The sequence below is a fragment of the Enhydra lutris genome, unplaced genomic scaffold, assembly GCF_002288905.1.
Source record: "Enhydra lutris kenyoni isolate GAN:26980312 unplaced genomic scaffold, ASM228890v2 scaffoldscaffold63, whole genome shotgun sequence".
Classification (NCBI taxonomy): domain Eukaryota; kingdom Metazoa; phylum Chordata; class Mammalia; order Carnivora; family Mustelidae; genus Enhydra; species Enhydra lutris.
The window spans coordinates 7,898,308-7,917,330 of NW_019154147.1; the positions used below are offsets into that span (position 1 = coordinate 7,898,308).

Below are 19,023 nucleotides of genomic sequence, written 5' to 3' on the forward strand. Positions count from 1 at the left end.
TCAGTGTGAAAAAGTCTTCACCCAGTAATGCGGCCTCAGTGCCCATCAAAGAATACAAACAGGAGCACCTACCTGGGTGGCTCAGTGGGTTAAGCTTCTGCTCTTGGCTCAGGTCATGAACTCAGGATCCTGGGATCGATGTCAGGGTCCTGGGATTGAGCCCCGCATCGGGCTCTTTGCTCAGCAGGGAGCCTGCTTCCCTTCCTCTCTCTCTGCCTGCCTCTCTGCCTCCTTGTGATCTCTGTCTGTCAAACAAATAAATAAATAAAATCTTAAAAGAAAAAAAAAGAATACATACAGGAGAGAAACCACTGACATGTAATGACTATGGAAAGTGCATTCGGCCAGATGATACATGGTGTAGAACATCAGAGAATTCAAACTGGGGAGAAACCCCATAAAAGTGATGAATGTAGAAAGGCCTTCAGTAAAGGCTCTTAACCTTGCTGTGCATCTGAGAACACATACTAGAGAGAAGGAATATCCGGAAAGTTTTATCAGTGTATCACGACTTACCCTTCTTTGGAGAGCTCATATCACGAAGAAGCCCTGTGCATGGAAGGAATGTGGGAACACCGTCAGGAGTAATTCTGACTTTACTGTACATTACAGAGTACATACTAGAGAAAAACTTCATAAGTGAATGTGGACAAACTTTCAGATGTAACTCGAGCCTTAGCGTACATCAGAGAACACAGCAAACAGTATGGCTATAAGGAATACAAGAGGCCATATAATGTCAGAGAACGCATGCTGAAATACATTGTATATGTTTAATGACTACAGGAAGGAAAATCTTCAGCAATTATTTACAACTCATTCATCAAAAAAATTCTGGAGAGTGAAAACTTACAACTATAACAAACATGGGAAATTAATTATATATCAAGTTTTGTGACTTACCAGAAAATTTAGAGTTAATAAATGAACCATAATTGACATGGATTTTTTTTCCCAAATATCATTCTTTCAGTTTTCACCGAATACCTTGGAAAACATCTTGGAAATCAATTGTATAGCACAACAAACGTAGGAGAGTGAATTGTGGAAGTAAGTATTCAACTTCAAAATTGAGAAAACAAAAGTCCCTAGTTCATCAGTCTCTTAAAGAATTATGTTAATTAGTAAAATAAAAACTTTGGTAGAAAAATCAGTAACATGTGTAATCTAGCACAGAAAGATATGCAAAATTTTAAAAATTATTATCTTTTTTTTAAAGTTTATTTATTTGTTTGTTTGACAGATTACAAGTAGACAGAGAGGCAGGCAGAGATAGAGAGGAGGAAGCAGTTTCCCCGCTGAGCAGGGAGCCCGATGTGGGGCTCGATCCCAGGACCCTGGGACCATGACCTGAGCCAAAGGCAGAGGCTTTAACCCACTGAGCCACCCAGGTGCCCCCAAAATTATTTTTATCTTATAAAACCTATGTAATTATATTGCTAGATACTAAGGAAGTATAGAAAAAAGAAAACATTCCCTATAACCCATCCATCCTAATGATCATTTCATAATTTTTGCTTATTTATTTCAAGTCTTTTTTTTTTTAAAAGATTTTATTTATTTATATGACAGAGAGAGACAGCGAGAGAGGGAGCACAAGCAGGGGGAGTGGGAGAGGGAGAACCAGCCCCCCATCCAAGGAGGGAGCCACATGTGGGGCTTGATGCCAAGACCCTGGAATCATGACCTGAGCTGAAGGAAGACTCCTAACAACTGAGCCACCCAGGCACCCCTCAAGTCTTTCCTAAAAATAAAATAGCCATATGTTTTATTGTAAAAATAACATTGTAATAAGGGTAAAAATAGAGAAAAATGTTAAGTAAACAACCTAAATCTTGCCACCCAGAAATAAGTAGTATAATATGTTTATTCTAGGCTTTATTTTTATGTACCTATTTTGTAGTTTTTATCTTATTACACAGATGAGGGGGTGCCTGGCTCTCTCAGAAGAGCATGTGACTCTTGATCTTGGGGTCATGAGTTTGAGCCCCACATTGGGTGTAATGGTTACTAAAAAAGAGTAAATGAACGTAAAAACATCTCACTATGCAGATGTTTTCACAACATTACATCATAAATATATTTCCCCTTTGTGGTGTGAAGTGTAACCAGGGTGTTAAACAGAAATCAGGAGAAGGAGGAGGGAGCAACTTTATTTTTATGTGTCACTTTCACATGAAATTTCATAGATGGCTGGTTTTTCCTTTGGCTGAAAATTCAGGCAAAGCCTGCATCACATCACATGAATATGAACCAAATGAGGGTCACACGTGAGAGGGATGGTAATAGAGTCATCTTGAATCCTGTCCATCACAATTTGGGGGAAAGGATCCCATAACATTTGGGGGAAAAGAGATTTTGTGATTGTATTTGTAAAATGTAGTCACAACGTAGAAATTAAAATGGCTGGTTCCATATAATTAAGAAAAGCCCTTGGCTGGTGCTGTTGTAGCTTGGTCTTGTGCTTTTTGGACTTTGTAGAGGTGTAAAAGTGACTCAACACTTCCATGGGTTTGTTTTTTGTTTTTTTGTGTGTTTTTGTTTTGTTTTGTTTTGTTTTTTAATAGAGACAGAGCAATGAGAGAGGGAACACAGAGCCCGGACACAGGCTTGATCCCAGGATAAGACCTGAGCCGAAGCCAGATGCTTGATGACTGAGCCACCGAGGTGCCCCTCCATGGGTTCTTAAGCAATCTTTCCATCTTTCTGGAATCTTCTCATCTTTCTGGAATTCTAATATGTGCTCATGCATCTGAGCACTAATTGCTTATGTCTTCCTCAGTTCTTAGGAAGCTGGTAGTAACTTCAGCTGCTTCTGCTAAAAGCCCATGTACTCTACCTCTCATCTCTGAGATGACCCCATTGCCATCTCTCACATGTTCATGGTATGCACACTTTGCCTTAAGGAGCTCCGCAAGTGCAAGCCACTTGTGCAACCACTCCTCTCATACACATTAGCCGTTAGACACCTCATTTCTTACCCTTTGGATTTATTCAGTGGTCAGACTTCATCTGCAGAGAATGCATATCAAATACATACAAGGGATTTTTTTTTTTTAAGATTTTATTTATTTGACACAGAGAGATCACAAGTGGGCAGAGAGGCAAGCAGAGAGAGAGAGAGAGAGAGGAGGAAGCCGGCTCCCTGCAGAGCAGAGAGCCCGATCAATGTGGGACTCGATCCCAGGACCCTGAGATCATAACCTGAGCTGAAGGCAGAGGCTTAACCCACTGAGCCAACCAGGCACCCAAGTATGTATTTTCTATAGAATCCAGAAAAAAAGGTATCCCCACTACCTGACACATTCCACCATGAAAAGCTAATGCTCATCTGGGAAACCAGCTCAGCATGTCTGCAGGGAGCACCAAGGTTTTCTAGGCTATGCATATTCTGAGCTCGCTCTGACATCCAGGGTCCAAGAGAGGACAACGCTTCTGACGCTTCTGACCCTTCTGTGCTTGGCAAACCTCTTTCATGAACTATCTTAGCATCTGCACAACTTGAAATAAAGACCATCTGTCACCATTGCAATCAGAAGGCACATGCTTAACTATATACTACATACTGGAGAACTTTACTTTTCCCCTAGATCATCTATTTTTAACCCACGCTGCTTCTTATTCTTTCACTTCTAGCTTCTCTTCCAGTTTCTCTGCTTTAAATTATTGCGTGTTATCATCAAATAGTTTTTGGCTCATCTTCAGGAAGAATCTTAGCATGTTATATCAAACAATGTATTTTCTTGTTTCCATGTACCTTTAAATTGCAGTACAAGGGTAGAAACATGATGGGAAGAATGTTTGCTTCATTGTCACTGACTAAACTCAGATTCTGGGTTTACAATTACTTTCTTTCTTGAAAAATGTTGTTTCAGCTCCTTCTGGCCCCCACGATTTCTGATGAGAAGTCTACTGTCATTTGAATTGTTTTTCCATTACTTGTACAGTGTCCTTTTTCTCTTGTTGCTTCCAGGATTCTTCATCTTTAGATCTCAGGAATTTGATTATGATCTGTCTTAGACAGCAGTTGGCATTTTCTTGGCATCTTGCATATGAAGATTTTTGTCTTTGGTCAAATTTAGAGACTAAATTTTTGTCAAATTTGTGTTTTAGCAGGTCTCCCCTGACACCACTCTGATGGGAGAAGGATGTTAACCACTATACTATTATTATTTGGTGGGAATTCAAGTCCAAGAAATTCAGCTTCTATTGACAGCTCTGAGGAGGGGAATTTCTTGTTCCTGCTGCACAGGGGTAGAATTTCAGGCTCCTCACTAAACCATCACCATTAACGACACCTTGTCTAGGAGGAGAGAGGCATCTCTTACAACTTCCATGTAGCGGTCACTGACATTGTGTGTAGGGAGGCTCAATACTACTAGCTGGGTGGGAATGAAGGTTGCAGCTGCCCATACTGCCTGCTCTGACACTATCCCTGCAAGGACAGAAGGGCACCCCATTTCAGTCTTTGTTGTTGGGGATGAAGTAGGACCACAGTTTTTTCTGTGGCGTTTGGCTGAAGCAGAGTGGTTATTTTCTTAAAGGTTTTTTGCCACTCTAGGCTGCCCTTTTCTTGGTCCATTAGCTGAAGAGCCACAAGCTTTCCTTGGAGCTTTTTCTCTTTTTCTTTTTTGGTATCTGCAACCATTGGAATATTGGATTGCCAGCTTCTCCAGCACCCAGGTCAGGATATAGGATGTAAAATAAAAATGTAGAAAACCTACCACTGTGTCTTTCCTCAGGTTGCAAGATCCCTAGCTGGCCTGCCTCCTGTCCAACTTTCAGAGTCTTAATTTGTTTTATATATAGTATCAAGGGTTTTTAGCTGTAATTAATGGGAGATACAGAGAGAAGTGTTCCTATTCCATCTCATCTCACTATCAGTTTACCTTCATTTATGAGAATAATTTGATGGGTATAAATTTCTGGGCTGACAGGTTTTTCCCCTCTTTCGGTACTTTATTTATTTTTTAATATTTTTATTTATTTATTTGACAGAGAGAGAGGTCACAAGTAGGCAGAGAGGCAGGCAGAGAGAGGGAGAAGCAGGCTCTCCACTGAGCAGAGAGCCTGATGTAGGGCTCGATCCCAGGACCCTGAGATCATGACCCGAGCTGAAGGCAGAGGTTTAACCTGCTGAGCCATCCAGGCGCCCCCCCTTCCCATACTTTAAAAGCACTCCATTGTCCTCTGGCTTGCTTTGCTTTTTTCCCCCCCTTGAAAAGTAATTATCTTTGAACCCAGTAAACACATACCTTTGTTTTTCTAAGATTTTCCTTTATTACTGGTTTGTAGCAATTTGATTATGCTGTGCCTTGGTGTGATTTTCTTCATGTGTTTTCTTTGAATTTCACTGAGCTGCTTGGATCTGTGGATTTTTAATTTTCATCAAATTTTGACAGTATTTAGTCATTTCTTCAAGTATTTTTCTACTCCTTATCTCTCTCCCCTCCTTCTACCATTCTAATTACACACAGTTAGGCTACTTCATGTTGTTCCATAACTCACTGATGCTCTATTTTTTTTCCCTGTGTTTCATTTTGGACAGTTACAATTCATGATTCTTTCCTTTTGTAGTGTCTAATCAGCTCTTAATCTACTGGGTTTTTTTCTTTTTTCATTTCAGATATACTTGTTATCTCCAATAGTTTGATTTCCCACTTACATTTTTTCCTTTCATAGTTCAAGTGTCACATGTCATATTTTCTCCAAAGGTATCCACTGGCTTTTTGAGATTCCAAGAACCCAGTTTTACAACGTTCAGCTTCACTGAGCTATTTCCCTGCAGATCCCCATATGTCATATGCTCCCCATATGCTCACCCTGTGTGGGCCCCATACACAATCACAGCAGCATACAATCCAAGGTACACAGAGTAGGACTGGGCTAGGGAGGAAATGGTTTCACTGAGGGAAGCTGCCCTTGAGACTTTATGGAGCCTGTTTCACTATGGAAAATTAGACCTTTGGGCATTAAACCATGGAACTGAGGCAAAGGAATGCATGCTTTATCATATATAATATATAATAATATAATAAAAATCGATATGAATAATAAGATATAACTATAAATTAATATAAATATTAATTATTTTTAATTTGGATGAACTGAGGAAGTTCTAGATCAAAAACCCAGAAATTATAACGAAAGCATTACCGATTTTTCATTCAAGAAAGACAAGGGAAATTGCGCACACGCACTTACCAACTCTACTGGCATCCGAAGTTTTAGCTAATTTACAAAAGGCCTGTATCTTCTATCATTGACTTTATTTCTTTAGTCACCCTGAAATGTTCAGAGTCAAGAGGTGGTGTCATCTTTTGCCTTGCTCGTGTTAATGCTTGACACATGGTTATAGCCTCTCAATACAAGTTTGTTCAATCTGAATAGATTTTTAGGTCACCCAAACTGTCGATAAACACATCCAATTTCCTCTTAAACGCAGACAAAAGAGTAGAAGAAAAAGAAGAAAAATGGGGGGCCAAAAAAACAAAAAACAAACAAACAAAAAAAACACCGCTCCGCGCTGAGGATTCTGGGCTCTGTAGTTCGGGAGCACGATTGCGCAGGCGCACTGGCTTGCTTGGAGGCCGGCCCCACCAAGCTGGCGCCATTGATGGAAGCGTTCTCGTCCTGCTCTGCGAGTGCCAGCAGTTGTTCTCAGTTCGGCAGCCAGGTACTCATTGCCCCCGGCGCCAGGCCCCGATTTTCCGCTGCCCCTCCCTTGGCGCTTGGCTCCCGGCGGTGTCCGGGTCGTGGCCGGTCCCTCCGGAGTCCCTGTCCCTGAGGCGACACGCCCACCCGAGAGGCGACTGGGGCTGGGCCTCCTGCCTGGCTTTCGGCTCGGTCTCCCGCTGGCCTGGCTCGGGAGCCGTCGGTGTTCTCGGCTCGGGCGCGGGGCCACGGCTTTCGTGGTTCGACCGGGGCGGTCCGCCTCTTCCCAGTCCCGCGCCTTTGACGGAGGGAGGCGGGGGACGCCAGATGCGCTCTTTGGGGAAGGGGGCGAGGGGGGAGGAAGGAGTCTTCCTGCCGGCTTCTGAAGCGGCGGGGACGGACCGGTTTCACATCTGGTGACCTGACAGGCGGACGAACTCCTGTCCTTCTGTGCCCGGGGCAGTTTTTCCCTGCCTCATTTTATGGCATTTCACATCATCACTTTTAAGTCCGTTGTCTCTCCCTGACGTGGTAATGGCATCATTGCTTTGGCTGGGAAATGCTGCACTGGTCCAAGGCGCTGAAGTTCTCACGGAGAATATGGTCCCCTTCGTTATTCTAAAATAACAAAGCTGGCTTGGGAGCCACAGCGAGAGAAATTTCTCAAGTCCCTGATAACTTCCGCAGTGCTTGGGTAGACAGGACTTGGGTGAAGTCGCAATATCCAGAGAAAATATCTAGGAAATTATGACTGGTGATTGAAGTATCGGCCTGATATCTTCTGTGTGATGTCAGAGGTGAAAGGAGCAACTGCTCAGATGATTTGCCTTGAGCTCAGGTGGTTTGCTTGTGGGCGTGTCTCCACAGTAGCCAAACCGAAGTTAGAACCTACAACAAACTCCTCCTTCTTGTCTACATGGAAAGTGAAGACAAACAGAAAGAAGGTAAACACCCCCGGCCCAGCGCTCAGGTCACAGTGGAGTTTTGGCTTATTCACATGCTATCTTTGTCTCTCTGCGTTATTTTTACATAACTGAGATCAGGCTGAATTTATTGAATTTTAGGTAGCATTGGTTAGTCTGATGATAAAACTTTAAAAGATGGCACAGTTTATGGCACAGTTTAGTATTAACCATATTTAGCTAGCATTATCTATATGGCATATTGCTAAGGGGGAGTTTATTAATCCTTACAAATTTAAAAAGCAATGATGACTCATGTCATTCTTTTTTTTTTTTTTTTTTTTTTAAGATTTTATTTATTTGAGAGAGAGCACAAATGGGGGAGGGGCAGAAGGACAGAGAGAAGCAGTCTCTGGGCTGAGCAGGGAGCCCAGTTCCGGGATTGATCCCAGGATCCAGGACTCCACCAGAGCTGAAAGCAGATGCTCAACCCATTGAACCACCCACGCACTCTTCAGGTCATTTTTTTTTTTTTTTAAAGATTTTATTTATTTATTTGACAGCGATCACAAGTAGGCAGAGAGGCAGGCAGAGAGAGTGGGGGGAAGCAGGATCCCTGCTGAGCAGAGAGCCCGATGTGGGACTCGGTTCCAGGACCCTGAGATCATGACCTGAGCCGAAGGCAGAGGCTTAACCCACTGAGCAACCCAGGCGCCCCCCCTCACATGTTTTCTTGATTTAATTAAAACCCAACTCTCCCCTGCTTACCTGAGAACTTGCCATTTTTCTTTCAGGGCCACTCATTGTACTAACTAGGAAATTAATTTCTCAGCTTTAACAGAGTCTGTGTGTTTTGAACAAGAAAGCCTGTTTCTTTCTCATATGGAAGTCTGAGCTGTTAGGTGGCCTGAAGTGATAGGGGTAGGTAGCTCTCATCCATAAGGTCATCTGGATACCCAGTTTCCATTCACCTTTTCACTTCAGCACCTCCTGGGTGTGTTGTCTTTCCTATGGCAGAAGCTGGCACACTTTCAGCCCGTTGCATTCCAGGCCTTTGGAAGGGGAAATGAGGAATTGGAGGCCAAGCAGCTCCCTTTAAAGATACGACGTCAGCTCTCTTGTTTAAATCCCATTTGCTATAATTTAGTCACATGGGCACACCTGCCTATGTGGTGGCTGGGAAATGTCTCTACCTGGGTGGCCTCGTGTCCTGCTGAGATTTCAGGCGTTTGTCGGTATAAAAGGGGAGACTGGATGTTGGAAGGCAACTAGCACTTTCTGCTACTTTGGCCTGCATAAGTTTCCTGCCATTTGAGTCAGTCTTAGAAAAATTTTAAGCAAAAATTGTTCTTTGGGAAATTTTATTTTTATTGGCATATGGTTTTAAGATGATTTATATGTTATAGCCCCTTTCTTGTTTCTATTTTTGATTTACTGGTATTTTTCTTTGGCCAGTGGCATATGTATTTCATTATTTAGAGAATCTGCTCCTGCCTTTGTCAACTGTTTTGTTTTACTAGTTTCTTTATTATTTTTTCTTTATGGTTTGCTTGTTAATTATTTCTCTTACATAGTTGAATGTTTAATAATTTTATTCTTTTTAAAAATACCAGTTGCCCATGGGGCGCCTGGGTGGCTCAGTAGCTTAGAGCCTCTTCCTTCAGCTCGGGTCGTGATCCCCGGGTCCTGGGATCGAGCCACACATTGGGCTCTCTGCTTGGCGGGGAGCCTGCTTTCCCCTCTCTCTCTCTCTCTGCCTACCTCTCTGCCTACTTGTGATCTCTGTCTGTCAAATAAATAAATAAAATCTTTAAAAAAATATATCAGTTGCCTGTATTTAGGGATATAAATTTTATCTTTGTGAAAGTTTTGGCAACCCATGAGGTTTTAACCTATAATTCTCTCATTTTCTATTTCACTGGCAAATAAAGTTCTTTCTTTGACTTAATAAATACTCAGGAGGATCAATTTTAATTTCCTGGTGATTGGGTTTTTCTCCCCCATCTCCAAACTTAATTTGTAATTCTACTACATCATGGTTAGAGAACCTCATATGTTCAGTTTTTATGTAAGGTTTTATTTATTTTATTCTAGAGAGAGAGCAATGAGAGCAGGGGGAGGGACAGAAGGAGAGGAAGAGAGAGAAGCTCAAGCAGACTCCTCACTGAGCATGGAGCCCCACATGGGGCTCAGTCCCATGACCCTGAGATCATGACCTGAGCCAAAATCAAGAGTTGGACACTTAACCAACTGAGCCACCCATGTGCCCCCCACCTCCCCACCCCCTGGCTTGATGATTTATTTTAGTGTATGTATGTGTGTTTATAATGAGAGCTTGCTTTCTTTTTTCATCTATAGAGGTACTTAGCACTTCATTTTTTAATTGAAATATAATTGACATAAATATTATCTTAGTTTCAGGTGTATAAAATAATCATTATAGCTATAGATAACAAAGTGATCGTTACAAATCTAGTTAACATCCACCATCACACGTAGTTAAAGGTTTTTTTCTTGTGATGAGAATTTTTAGGATTTACCCTTATCAACTTAAAATATATAATACAATATTATTAACTGTAGTCACCATTCTGTACATTATATCTCCAGGACTTACTTATTTTATAACTAGAAGTTTATAGCTTTTGGCCACCTTTGCCCATCTCATCCACTGCTCACCCCCGCCTCTGGCAATCATCTCTGGCAGTCTGTTCTCTGTATCTGTGAGTTCAAGTTTGCAATAGGCGGTTGTTTTGTTTTTTATTTTAGATTCCACATAGCAGCGAGGTGATAGTTGTCTACATCTGTCTGACTTGTTTCACCTAGCATAATGCCCTCATGGTCCATCCACGTTTTCACAAATGGCAAGATTTCCTTCTTTTTTATGGCTGAATAATATTCCTCTGAAGGTATTATATTATCTATTCATCTGTCAACAAACACTTCCATTTCTTGACTATTGTAACTAATGCTACAGTGAACATATGAGTGTGGATATCTTTTTGAGGTAGGGTTTTTGTATCTATCAGATAAATGCCCGGAAGTGGAATTGCTGGAAAATGTAGTACTATTTTTAATTTTTTGAGGAAATTTTAGTATGATTTGTTCTAGTTTTGTGAAAAATGTTGTTGGTACTTTATAGGGATTGTATTAAACCTATAAATTGTTTTGGGTAGTATGGACATTTTAACAATATTGGTTCTTCTAATCCTTGAACACAGAATGTCTTTCCATTTAATGTCTTCTGGTTTCAATGTACAGGTCTTTCAGCCCCTTGGTTAAATTTATCCCTAGGTATTTTATTCTTTTTGATGCAATTCTAAGTGAGATTATTTTCTTAATTTCTCTTTCTTACAGTTTATTATTAGTGTATAGAAACGCAACTGATTTTTGTAAGTTGATTTGTATTCTAACCGTTTTTGTTTATCCTAACAGTTTTTTGGCAGAGTCTTTAGGGGTTTCTCTAATATAATATTATGTCATCTGCAAATAGTAACGGTTCTTTTCCAATCTCTATAGTTTTGATTTCTTTTTCTTGCCAAATTGCTGTGGCGAGGACTTCCAATATTATGCTGAATATAAATGATGAGAATGGGCAATGATGAGAAGCTTTATCATTTCACCACTGAGTATGTTAGCTGTGGTCTTGTCATATATGGCCTTTATTGAGACTTTTTATCATAAATGGATGCTGAATTTTGCCAAACGCTTTTTCTGCATCTCTTGAGATGATCGTATCATTTTTATTCTTCATTTTGTTAATGTGGTGTACATCACATTGATTGACTTGCAGATGTTGAACTATTCTTGGATCCCTGGAATAAATCCCACCTGGTCATTGTGTATGATTCTTTTGATGTATTGTTGAATTCAGTTTGCTAGTATTTTGTCGAGGAATTTTGCATCTATATTCAAGAGGGTTATTGACATCTAATTTTCTTTTCTTCTGGTGTCTTTGCCTGGTTTTGGTTTCACGGTAATGCTGGCCTCATAAAATGAGTTTGAAAGTATTCCTTCCTTTGTGTTCTTTGGAAGAGTTTGAGAAGGATTGGTACTAATTCATCTTAAATATTTGGTGGAATTCACCAATGAAACTACCTAGTCCTGGACTTTGTTTTTTGCGAGACTTATTATTATTGATTCAATCTCCTTACTAGTATTCAGTCTGTCAGATTTTCTCTTTCTTCATGATTCAGTCTTGGTCGATTGTATGTTTTAGGAATTTACTCATTTCTTCTAGGTTGTCCATTTGTTGGCATGATCTTTATTAGATCCATATTGTCTTAAACTTTGATGTTTAAGGATCAGTTAAGGATCTTATTACAAAGCTGATTCTTGATTCAATATGTTCTGGAGTTGGACCTCAAATTTTGCATTTTCGGGGCGCCTGGGTGGCTCAGTGGGTTAAGCCGCTGCCTTCGGCTCAGGTCATGATCCCAGGTCCTGGGTTCAAGCCCCGCATCGGGCTTTCTGCTCAGCGGGGAGCCTGCTTCCTCCTCTCTCTGTGCCTGCCTCTCTGCCTACTTGTGATTTCTCTCTGTCAAATAAATAAATAAAAATCTTTTAAAAAAATTTTTTTACATTTTCACAAGCTCTCCAGTAATATTTATTCTGCTGTTCTTTGGACTAGGCTTTTGAATACAAAGGTCTTGGATATGAATTCTTAATGGAGGCAAATCAAGTACGTAAAGCAGGGACAGATTCAGCATGATCCTGCATAGATTCCCTTGGGCCCCACAAGCCCTCCTGCATGGTGAGAGCGTCAAACTTCCTAGGAAACTGTCATTAAAAAGAATTTCACAAAATCCGGGAAGCTATATTCTTATTGCACCACTGCCCTTTTATATGGCTTGCAGCATCATCCTGAAAGTTTGCCCTTTAATTAAGAGAATGTTTACAAACATTTTTGTAAGAGTTTGCAGACTCTAGTTTTGCAACCAAACTCAGCATTAGTTGGGTCATATTCTTTTTTTTTCCCCCCTGCTTCCTTCTTATTTGGGTTTGCCTGATACAGAATGACTAGATAAAGATCTGTTTGAATTTGAGATTGAGAGAAGCATATCAGGGCTTCTTTGAGTTTGGAAGTTGTAGCTGAAATCTCTGCAAATGTTAGCAAATTGATCATCACATGAAAGATAGGAAGAAGAGATTCTTAGAATGTTTCATTTTTATTTATTTTTATTTTTTTAAAAGATTTTATTTATTTATTTGACAGACGGAGATCACAAGCAGGCAGAGAGAGAGAAGCAGGCTCCCTGCTGAGCAGAGATCCCGATGCAGGGATCGACCCCAGGACCCCGAGATCATGACCTGAGCTGAAGGCAGAGGCTTAACCCACTGAGCTACCCAGGTGCCCTGAATGTTTCATTTTTAGATGAATAGGTGATTGTGGCAAAGAAAGATTAAATTGTTTTCTTCCATATCACGTAGCTGATTGATTTAATGGAAAAGTTGTGAGCATTGGAATTAGACTGACTTGGGGTCATGAATTGCCTTGGATAAATAGTATTATTTCTCTAAGCTTCATTTTCCTGATCAGTGGAATGGAAATATAATTCCCATTGGATTGATGTGAAGTTCAAATTAAAAGAACCTTGTAGAATGTCTGGCCTGCTAGCCATGACTACATTTAGTGGCATTAAAATGACAAGATCTCCGGGATCAAGGATCATTTTTTCTCACTGATTTTGGAGGGCTAATCTTGTGTTCTTTAGGGAAGTCATTGCTTTCTTGTAATGTCAGGATTCCAGCTGGGTAAGTCTGCGATTTCCGAGGCAGGATGGGTTTTCATGGCTTATTTCTCTTTCTTGGGTATGCCTCTGCAGGACTCCACTCTAGCCAGAGAGGGGAACACAGAGGAAGAAATTATGGCTGCTGTGGTTTTTTCAGTTGGACCACTGGTAAGTTGGGGTTTCTTCGGGTCCTGACCTGCCTCTTGGGTTGAGAGCATGTCGGTTTTTCCTGAAGTCTGTGACTTCTCTACCTTACCCACATCCCTTCTGGTAACTGAATCAAATTGTTTCACCCATGGAAATTGGGTTCATCATAGTAAAGCTTGGACTCTCTAAAAAGATTCATTAGGGGCGCCTGGGTGGCTCAGTGGGTTAAAGCCTCTGCCTTCGGCTCAGGTCATGATCTCAGGGTCCTGGGATCGAGCCCCGCATCGGGCTCTCTGCTCAGCAGGGAGCCTGCTTCCTCCTCTCTCTCTGCCTGCCTCTCTGCCTACTTGTGATCTCTGTCTGTCAAATAAATAAAATCTTGGAAAAAAAAAAAAAAAAAAAAAAGATTCATTATACATATTGAACCAATTATCAAGGCACATGAGCTTTCAAAAAATACTTTTGCTAGTTTTGATAGAGAGCCTAGGAAATTTACTTTTGATGTTCAGTTTGTATAGTTCCTGGGAAATTTCAGTTATTTATGGGATAGAAGAATGGACTATTTTAAATTGGAAATTTTGTTTAGGAAATTTTGGAAAAATATGTACACACACAGACACACCCACACACCCTCTTAATTGAGAGGGACCATTCCCCTTGTGCCCACTCTCAGTGATCTCCTCTTTTCTACCCATTAAGAAGTGATCGAGCTTAATAGATCACGGAGAGAAAGAAAATGTTTAAGAAGTGCTTGGCTGTAGTAAACTTACAGTCTCATTGAGTAAGGCATACAAAAGAAATAGTTACATAATTTATTTAGGTGAATGATAGTTGCTTAGCCATATGATAAAGAGATGATTGCTATGAAAGAAAAGAAATGGAGACCCCTGGATGGCACAGTGAGACCCGTGCCTTTGGCTCGGGTCGTGATCCCAAGGTCCTGGGATTGAGTCCTGCATCGGGCTCCTTGCTCAGCAGGAGCCTGCTTCTCTCTCCCCCTCTGCCTGCTTGTGCTCACTCTCTCTCTCCCTCTCTCTGACAGATAAATAAATAAATAAAATCTTAAAAGAAAGAAAAAAAGAAAGAAAAGAAATGGGACATGAGTATGGGCAAAATTGGTCTATGAAAAAGCTCATGAGGGCAGTGAGACTTAAGGTGGTCCCCAGACAATGATTCAATCAATGATTTAAATTGCCTTAAAGTGTTTGTGAAGGTACTTTAGGTGAGAAGGGAGTTCAAGGGCAAGGCTCTGTGGCAGAGAACAGTGCAGTGAGCTAGTGATTCCAGTGGGAAAGTTATGAAAAAGAAGCCTGGGAATTAGATATTAAAGCTGAATCTTTTAATGTTTCCCTGAAGACTTTTAATTATACATACGTATTTGTGTGTGAATGTGTTTGAGATAGGTGTTAATGTGATAATAGCTATATTTTAGCATGACTTTCTGAAATAGGAGATCCCGAAGAAAGATGATACCAACAAATATAATTTGTTCTAGTAATAATCTGCAGTAACCTGCAGTAGTGATCTTTTATTCTTTGTAGTTGGGATGTACAGTGAAAATAGTCCTTAAAACATATCCTTGAAAGATAAATGAGGGGCGCCTGGGTGCTTCAGTTGGTTGAACATCTGATTTTTTTTTTTTTTTTTTTTTGGGTAAGATTTTATTTATTTATTTGACAGAGAGAGGGAGAAAGCACAGGCAGGGGGAGCTGCAGTCAGAGGTAGGGGGGAAGCAGGCTTCCAACTGAGCAGGGAGCCCGATGCAGGACTTGATCCCAGGACCCTGGATTCACGACCTGAGCTGAAGGCAGACACTTAACCAACTGAGCCACTCAGGTGCCCTGAGTGTGTGACTCTTGATCTCAGCTCAGATCTTGATCTTAGGGTCTTCGGTTCAGGTCCTGCATTCAGGTCCTCCACATGGAGCCTTCTTTTGAAAAAGAGAGCGAAAAGATAAATAAAAACCAAAATATTGCATTTGATCAGTAGATCCAAAGCATTTGTCTAGTATTGACATGGTCAAACCCATCCCTAATTACCAGATGTTGAGGTTCACATTTTCTGGAAGCTAAATATTTATATTTTTTAGATACGAACTTGGAAGAGGAGACAGATAACATTTTTTCGCAGTGGACTTTAGATAGTTATATTACGCATAGTTTTTAAAATGGCACACATAAAACCTAAAATTGTTAAGTGCTAATGGAAAGATACAATAAAAGATCATTTTATCTATAAAATCAGGCCCTCATGGGGATACAGTTTATAAGGTTTGGAAGAAAACAATATAGTGAGAAGTCCCTGAAATACTTCCTGAATGGGATGGTCCCTTGGACCCCCCCACAACACTGTAATGATTTTCAGCTGTGAAAAATACATAGTGTTGGCAGGTTTTGAGTACTTTTCTTGAGTGAGAGAGATTGTTTCTGAGAAATACATTTCAACCCTACATCTAAAGGGAAAATTGTGTGGCATCTGAAGGCCTCTTTATATAAGTTTATTTTTGTAGTGATAGGTTCTTTGTTGGAAGCCTGCTTTAGAAACTATGCGGTTTTATCTGTCTCAGTCTTTTTTTTTTTTAAGCTTTTATTTATTTATTTGATAGACAGAGGTCACAAGTAGGCAGAGAGGCAGGCGGGGGGCTGGGAAGCAGGCTCCGCATGGAGCACAGAGCTCAATGTGGGGCTTGATCCCAAGACCCCAAGATCATGACCCAAGCCAAAGGCGGAGGCTTAACCCACTGAGCCACCCAGGCACCCCTCTATCTGTCTCAGTCTTATGTTTGTCCTTGTCTTAAACAAGGTCAAAGAAAATTATAATTGGATGTTACTCCCGGACATGAATTTCAGCCCTAAATAAAACAACAAAAGAGGTTATCCTGTATATGCCATATCCACCGTGGACGGATGTTGCTTGTTGAGGCTCTGCTATAGGTCATAGGCAGCCTGTCACTGAACGATCTTATCCTGTATCCTCTCAGAATCCTGAAGGTTCCCAGGCAGATAACGATCTTCACCTTCAGCCAGAAGAGCCAGAGCTGGTAAAGGTAATACTTAACATGTATGTAAGGGGACGGAGAAGGGTCTCTTTTACTGCCTCTGGTTCTTAATGTTCCTAGCTCACTGCAAGTTTACAGTGAACACCATCTTGCTTGATAGGTGTAGTAACCCCAGGGCTGGTCCCATCCATTTGGCAGATTTCATTTCTGTCAGTGGTGGCAGCCCTAATGTGGCAGATGGTCACATTGTCATTGCTAATTGATGAAGTACCCTTATGACATTCTCTGATTCTTGATTTGCATTGTGAGACTCAGTATCATTAAAGATACCAAGAATGGGCTCCTGGGTGGAACCGTCAGTTAAGCGTCTGCCTTTGCCTCGGTGGCGATCCCAGGGTGTTGGAATCGAGCCTGGATTCTGGCTCCCCACTCAGCTGGGAGTGTGTTTCTCCTTCTCCCTCTGCCTCTCTCGCCTGCTGTCTCTCACACTCTGTCTCTCTCAAATAAATAAATAAAAATAAAAAAAAAAAAAAAACAAGAATGCATCAATGTGAGTGGAAACATTCTTAAGATGTGTTTAAATTAGTTTAGATTTTTTTATTTCATTATCATTTAAGCTTACTTTCTTATTTGTGAGTACAGAATCCACCTGACTTTTTCAAAAAATAACGGTCAGAAATTTATGAATTATGTAAGAAAAATTATTTAAAACTTAGAAATAAGAAATAAGGCAAAAAATTAATGTATACCCTTTCAGTGTCATATTAGACATGTCTTATCCTGGCATTCTTTTTTCTGCTATCAGTAGACACCTGTTCTTGTATCCACTTTGAACCAGCTTTGTCAAGCAGCTGATCTCTGATTAATGACTTACATTAATCTTTGGCTTTTGTTGATACTTCTAGAATTGTGGGGTTCAAATTTTTTTTAAATTTTTTGTTGAAGTATAGTTGATGTACAAAGTTTATTAGTTTCAGGTGTCTAGCCTAGTGATTGGACAATTCTGTACATTACACAGTGCTCACCACAGAAGCTGTAGTTACCATCTGTTACCATAAAGAATTGTGACAGTATTATTAACTGTACTCTCTATACTGTACTTTTCTTCTCTGTGACTCATTTATTTTATAACTGGAAGTTTGTACCTCCTAATCCCTTTCACCTCTTTCACTCTTTACCCTCCCCTCCTAGGAACCACCGGTTTGTTCTCTTTATTTTGGAGTTTATTTCTGGCTTTTGTTTGTTCATTTTGTTTTGTTTTTTTTAGATTTCACATGTAAGTGTAGTTATATGGTGTTTGTCTTTGATTTATTTCACTTAGCATAATACCCTCTAGGTCCATCAGTGTTACGACAAATGACAAAATTTTTTTTCCTTTTTATGGCTGAATCGTATACATATCTCACATCTTTATCCATTTATCTTTTGGTAGACACTTGGATTGCTTCTGTATCTTAGCTATTGGAAATAATGCTACCATAATCATAAGGGTGCATATGTCTTTTTGAATTAGTGTTTTCATTTTCTTCAGGTAAGTAGCAGTGGAATTACTGGATCATATATGGTCATTCTATTTTTAATTTTTTGAGGAACCTCCATACTGTTTTCCATAGCTGCTGCACCTACTTGTGTCCCCGCCAACAGTGCCAAAGTGGCCCCTTTTCTCCACACCCTTGCCAATTCTTGTTATTTCTTGTCTTTTTTATTTTAGCCATTATGACAGCTGTATTTTCTCATCATGGTTTTGATTTGCATTTCTTTGGTAATTAATGATGTTAAGCATCCTTTCATGTGTCTGTTGGCCGTCTATATGTATGTCCTCTTAGGAAAAATATCTGTTCAGGTCCCCTGCCCAATTTTAATTGGGTTACTTGGGGATTTGTTGAGTTGTATGCATTTTTTGTATTTTGGATATTAACCCCTTATCAGATACATCATTTGCAAATACCTTCTTCCATTTTTGTGTTGGTGATTTCTTCTGCTGTGCAAAAGCTTTTTTTTTTTTTTTTTAAGATTTTATTTATTTATCAGAGAGAGAGAGGGAGAGCGAGCACAGGCAGACAGAATGGCAGGCAGAGGCAGAGGGAGAAGCAGGCTCCCTGCAGAGCAAGGAGCCCGATGTGGGACTCGATCCCAGGACGCTGGGATCATGACCTGAGCCAAAGGCAGCTGCCCAACCAACTGAGCCACCCAGGCGTCCCTGTGCAAAAGCTTTTAAGTTTGATATAGTCCCAGTTGTTTACTTTTGCTTTTGTTTCCCTTGCCTGAGGAGGCAGATCCAGGAAACTGTTGCTAAGGCCAGTGTCCAAGAGTTTACTGCCTTTGTTTTCTTTTAGGTGTTTTATGGTTTCAGGTCCTTAATTCATTGTTACTTTATTTTTGTGTGGGGTTTAAGAAGGTGGTCCAGTTTCATTCTTTTACATGTAGCTGTCATGTTTTCCCAACACCCATTTGTTGAAGAGACTGTCTTTTCCCCATTTATATTCTTACTTCCTCTCTTATAGATAATTATGGTTTAAAAAGTATGTTGAAGTTAAGATCCTTTTTTTTCCCCAGAATTATGTTTTTAAGTTTTTAAAATTACACTTTG

The 19,023-nt window shown here is 40.4% G+C and overlaps 1 protein-coding gene across 1 annotated transcript in view; it reads left to right on the plus strand.

Annotated features, from left to right (window-relative positions):
* Window positions 1-13,369: 13,369 nt before the first annotated feature.
* Window positions 13,370-19,023, plus strand: part of LOC111158760 (zinc finger protein 624) — a 28,638-nt gene continuing 22,984 nt past the window's right edge. Inside the window, exons 1-2 of the mRNA XM_022521013.1 lie at window positions 13,370-13,456; window positions 16,416-16,481. Of these exons, the coding sequence (XP_022376721.1) occupies window positions 13,370-13,456; window positions 16,416-16,481 (153 nt within the window). The remainder of the gene's footprint in view (window positions 13,457-16,415; window positions 16,482-19,023) is intronic.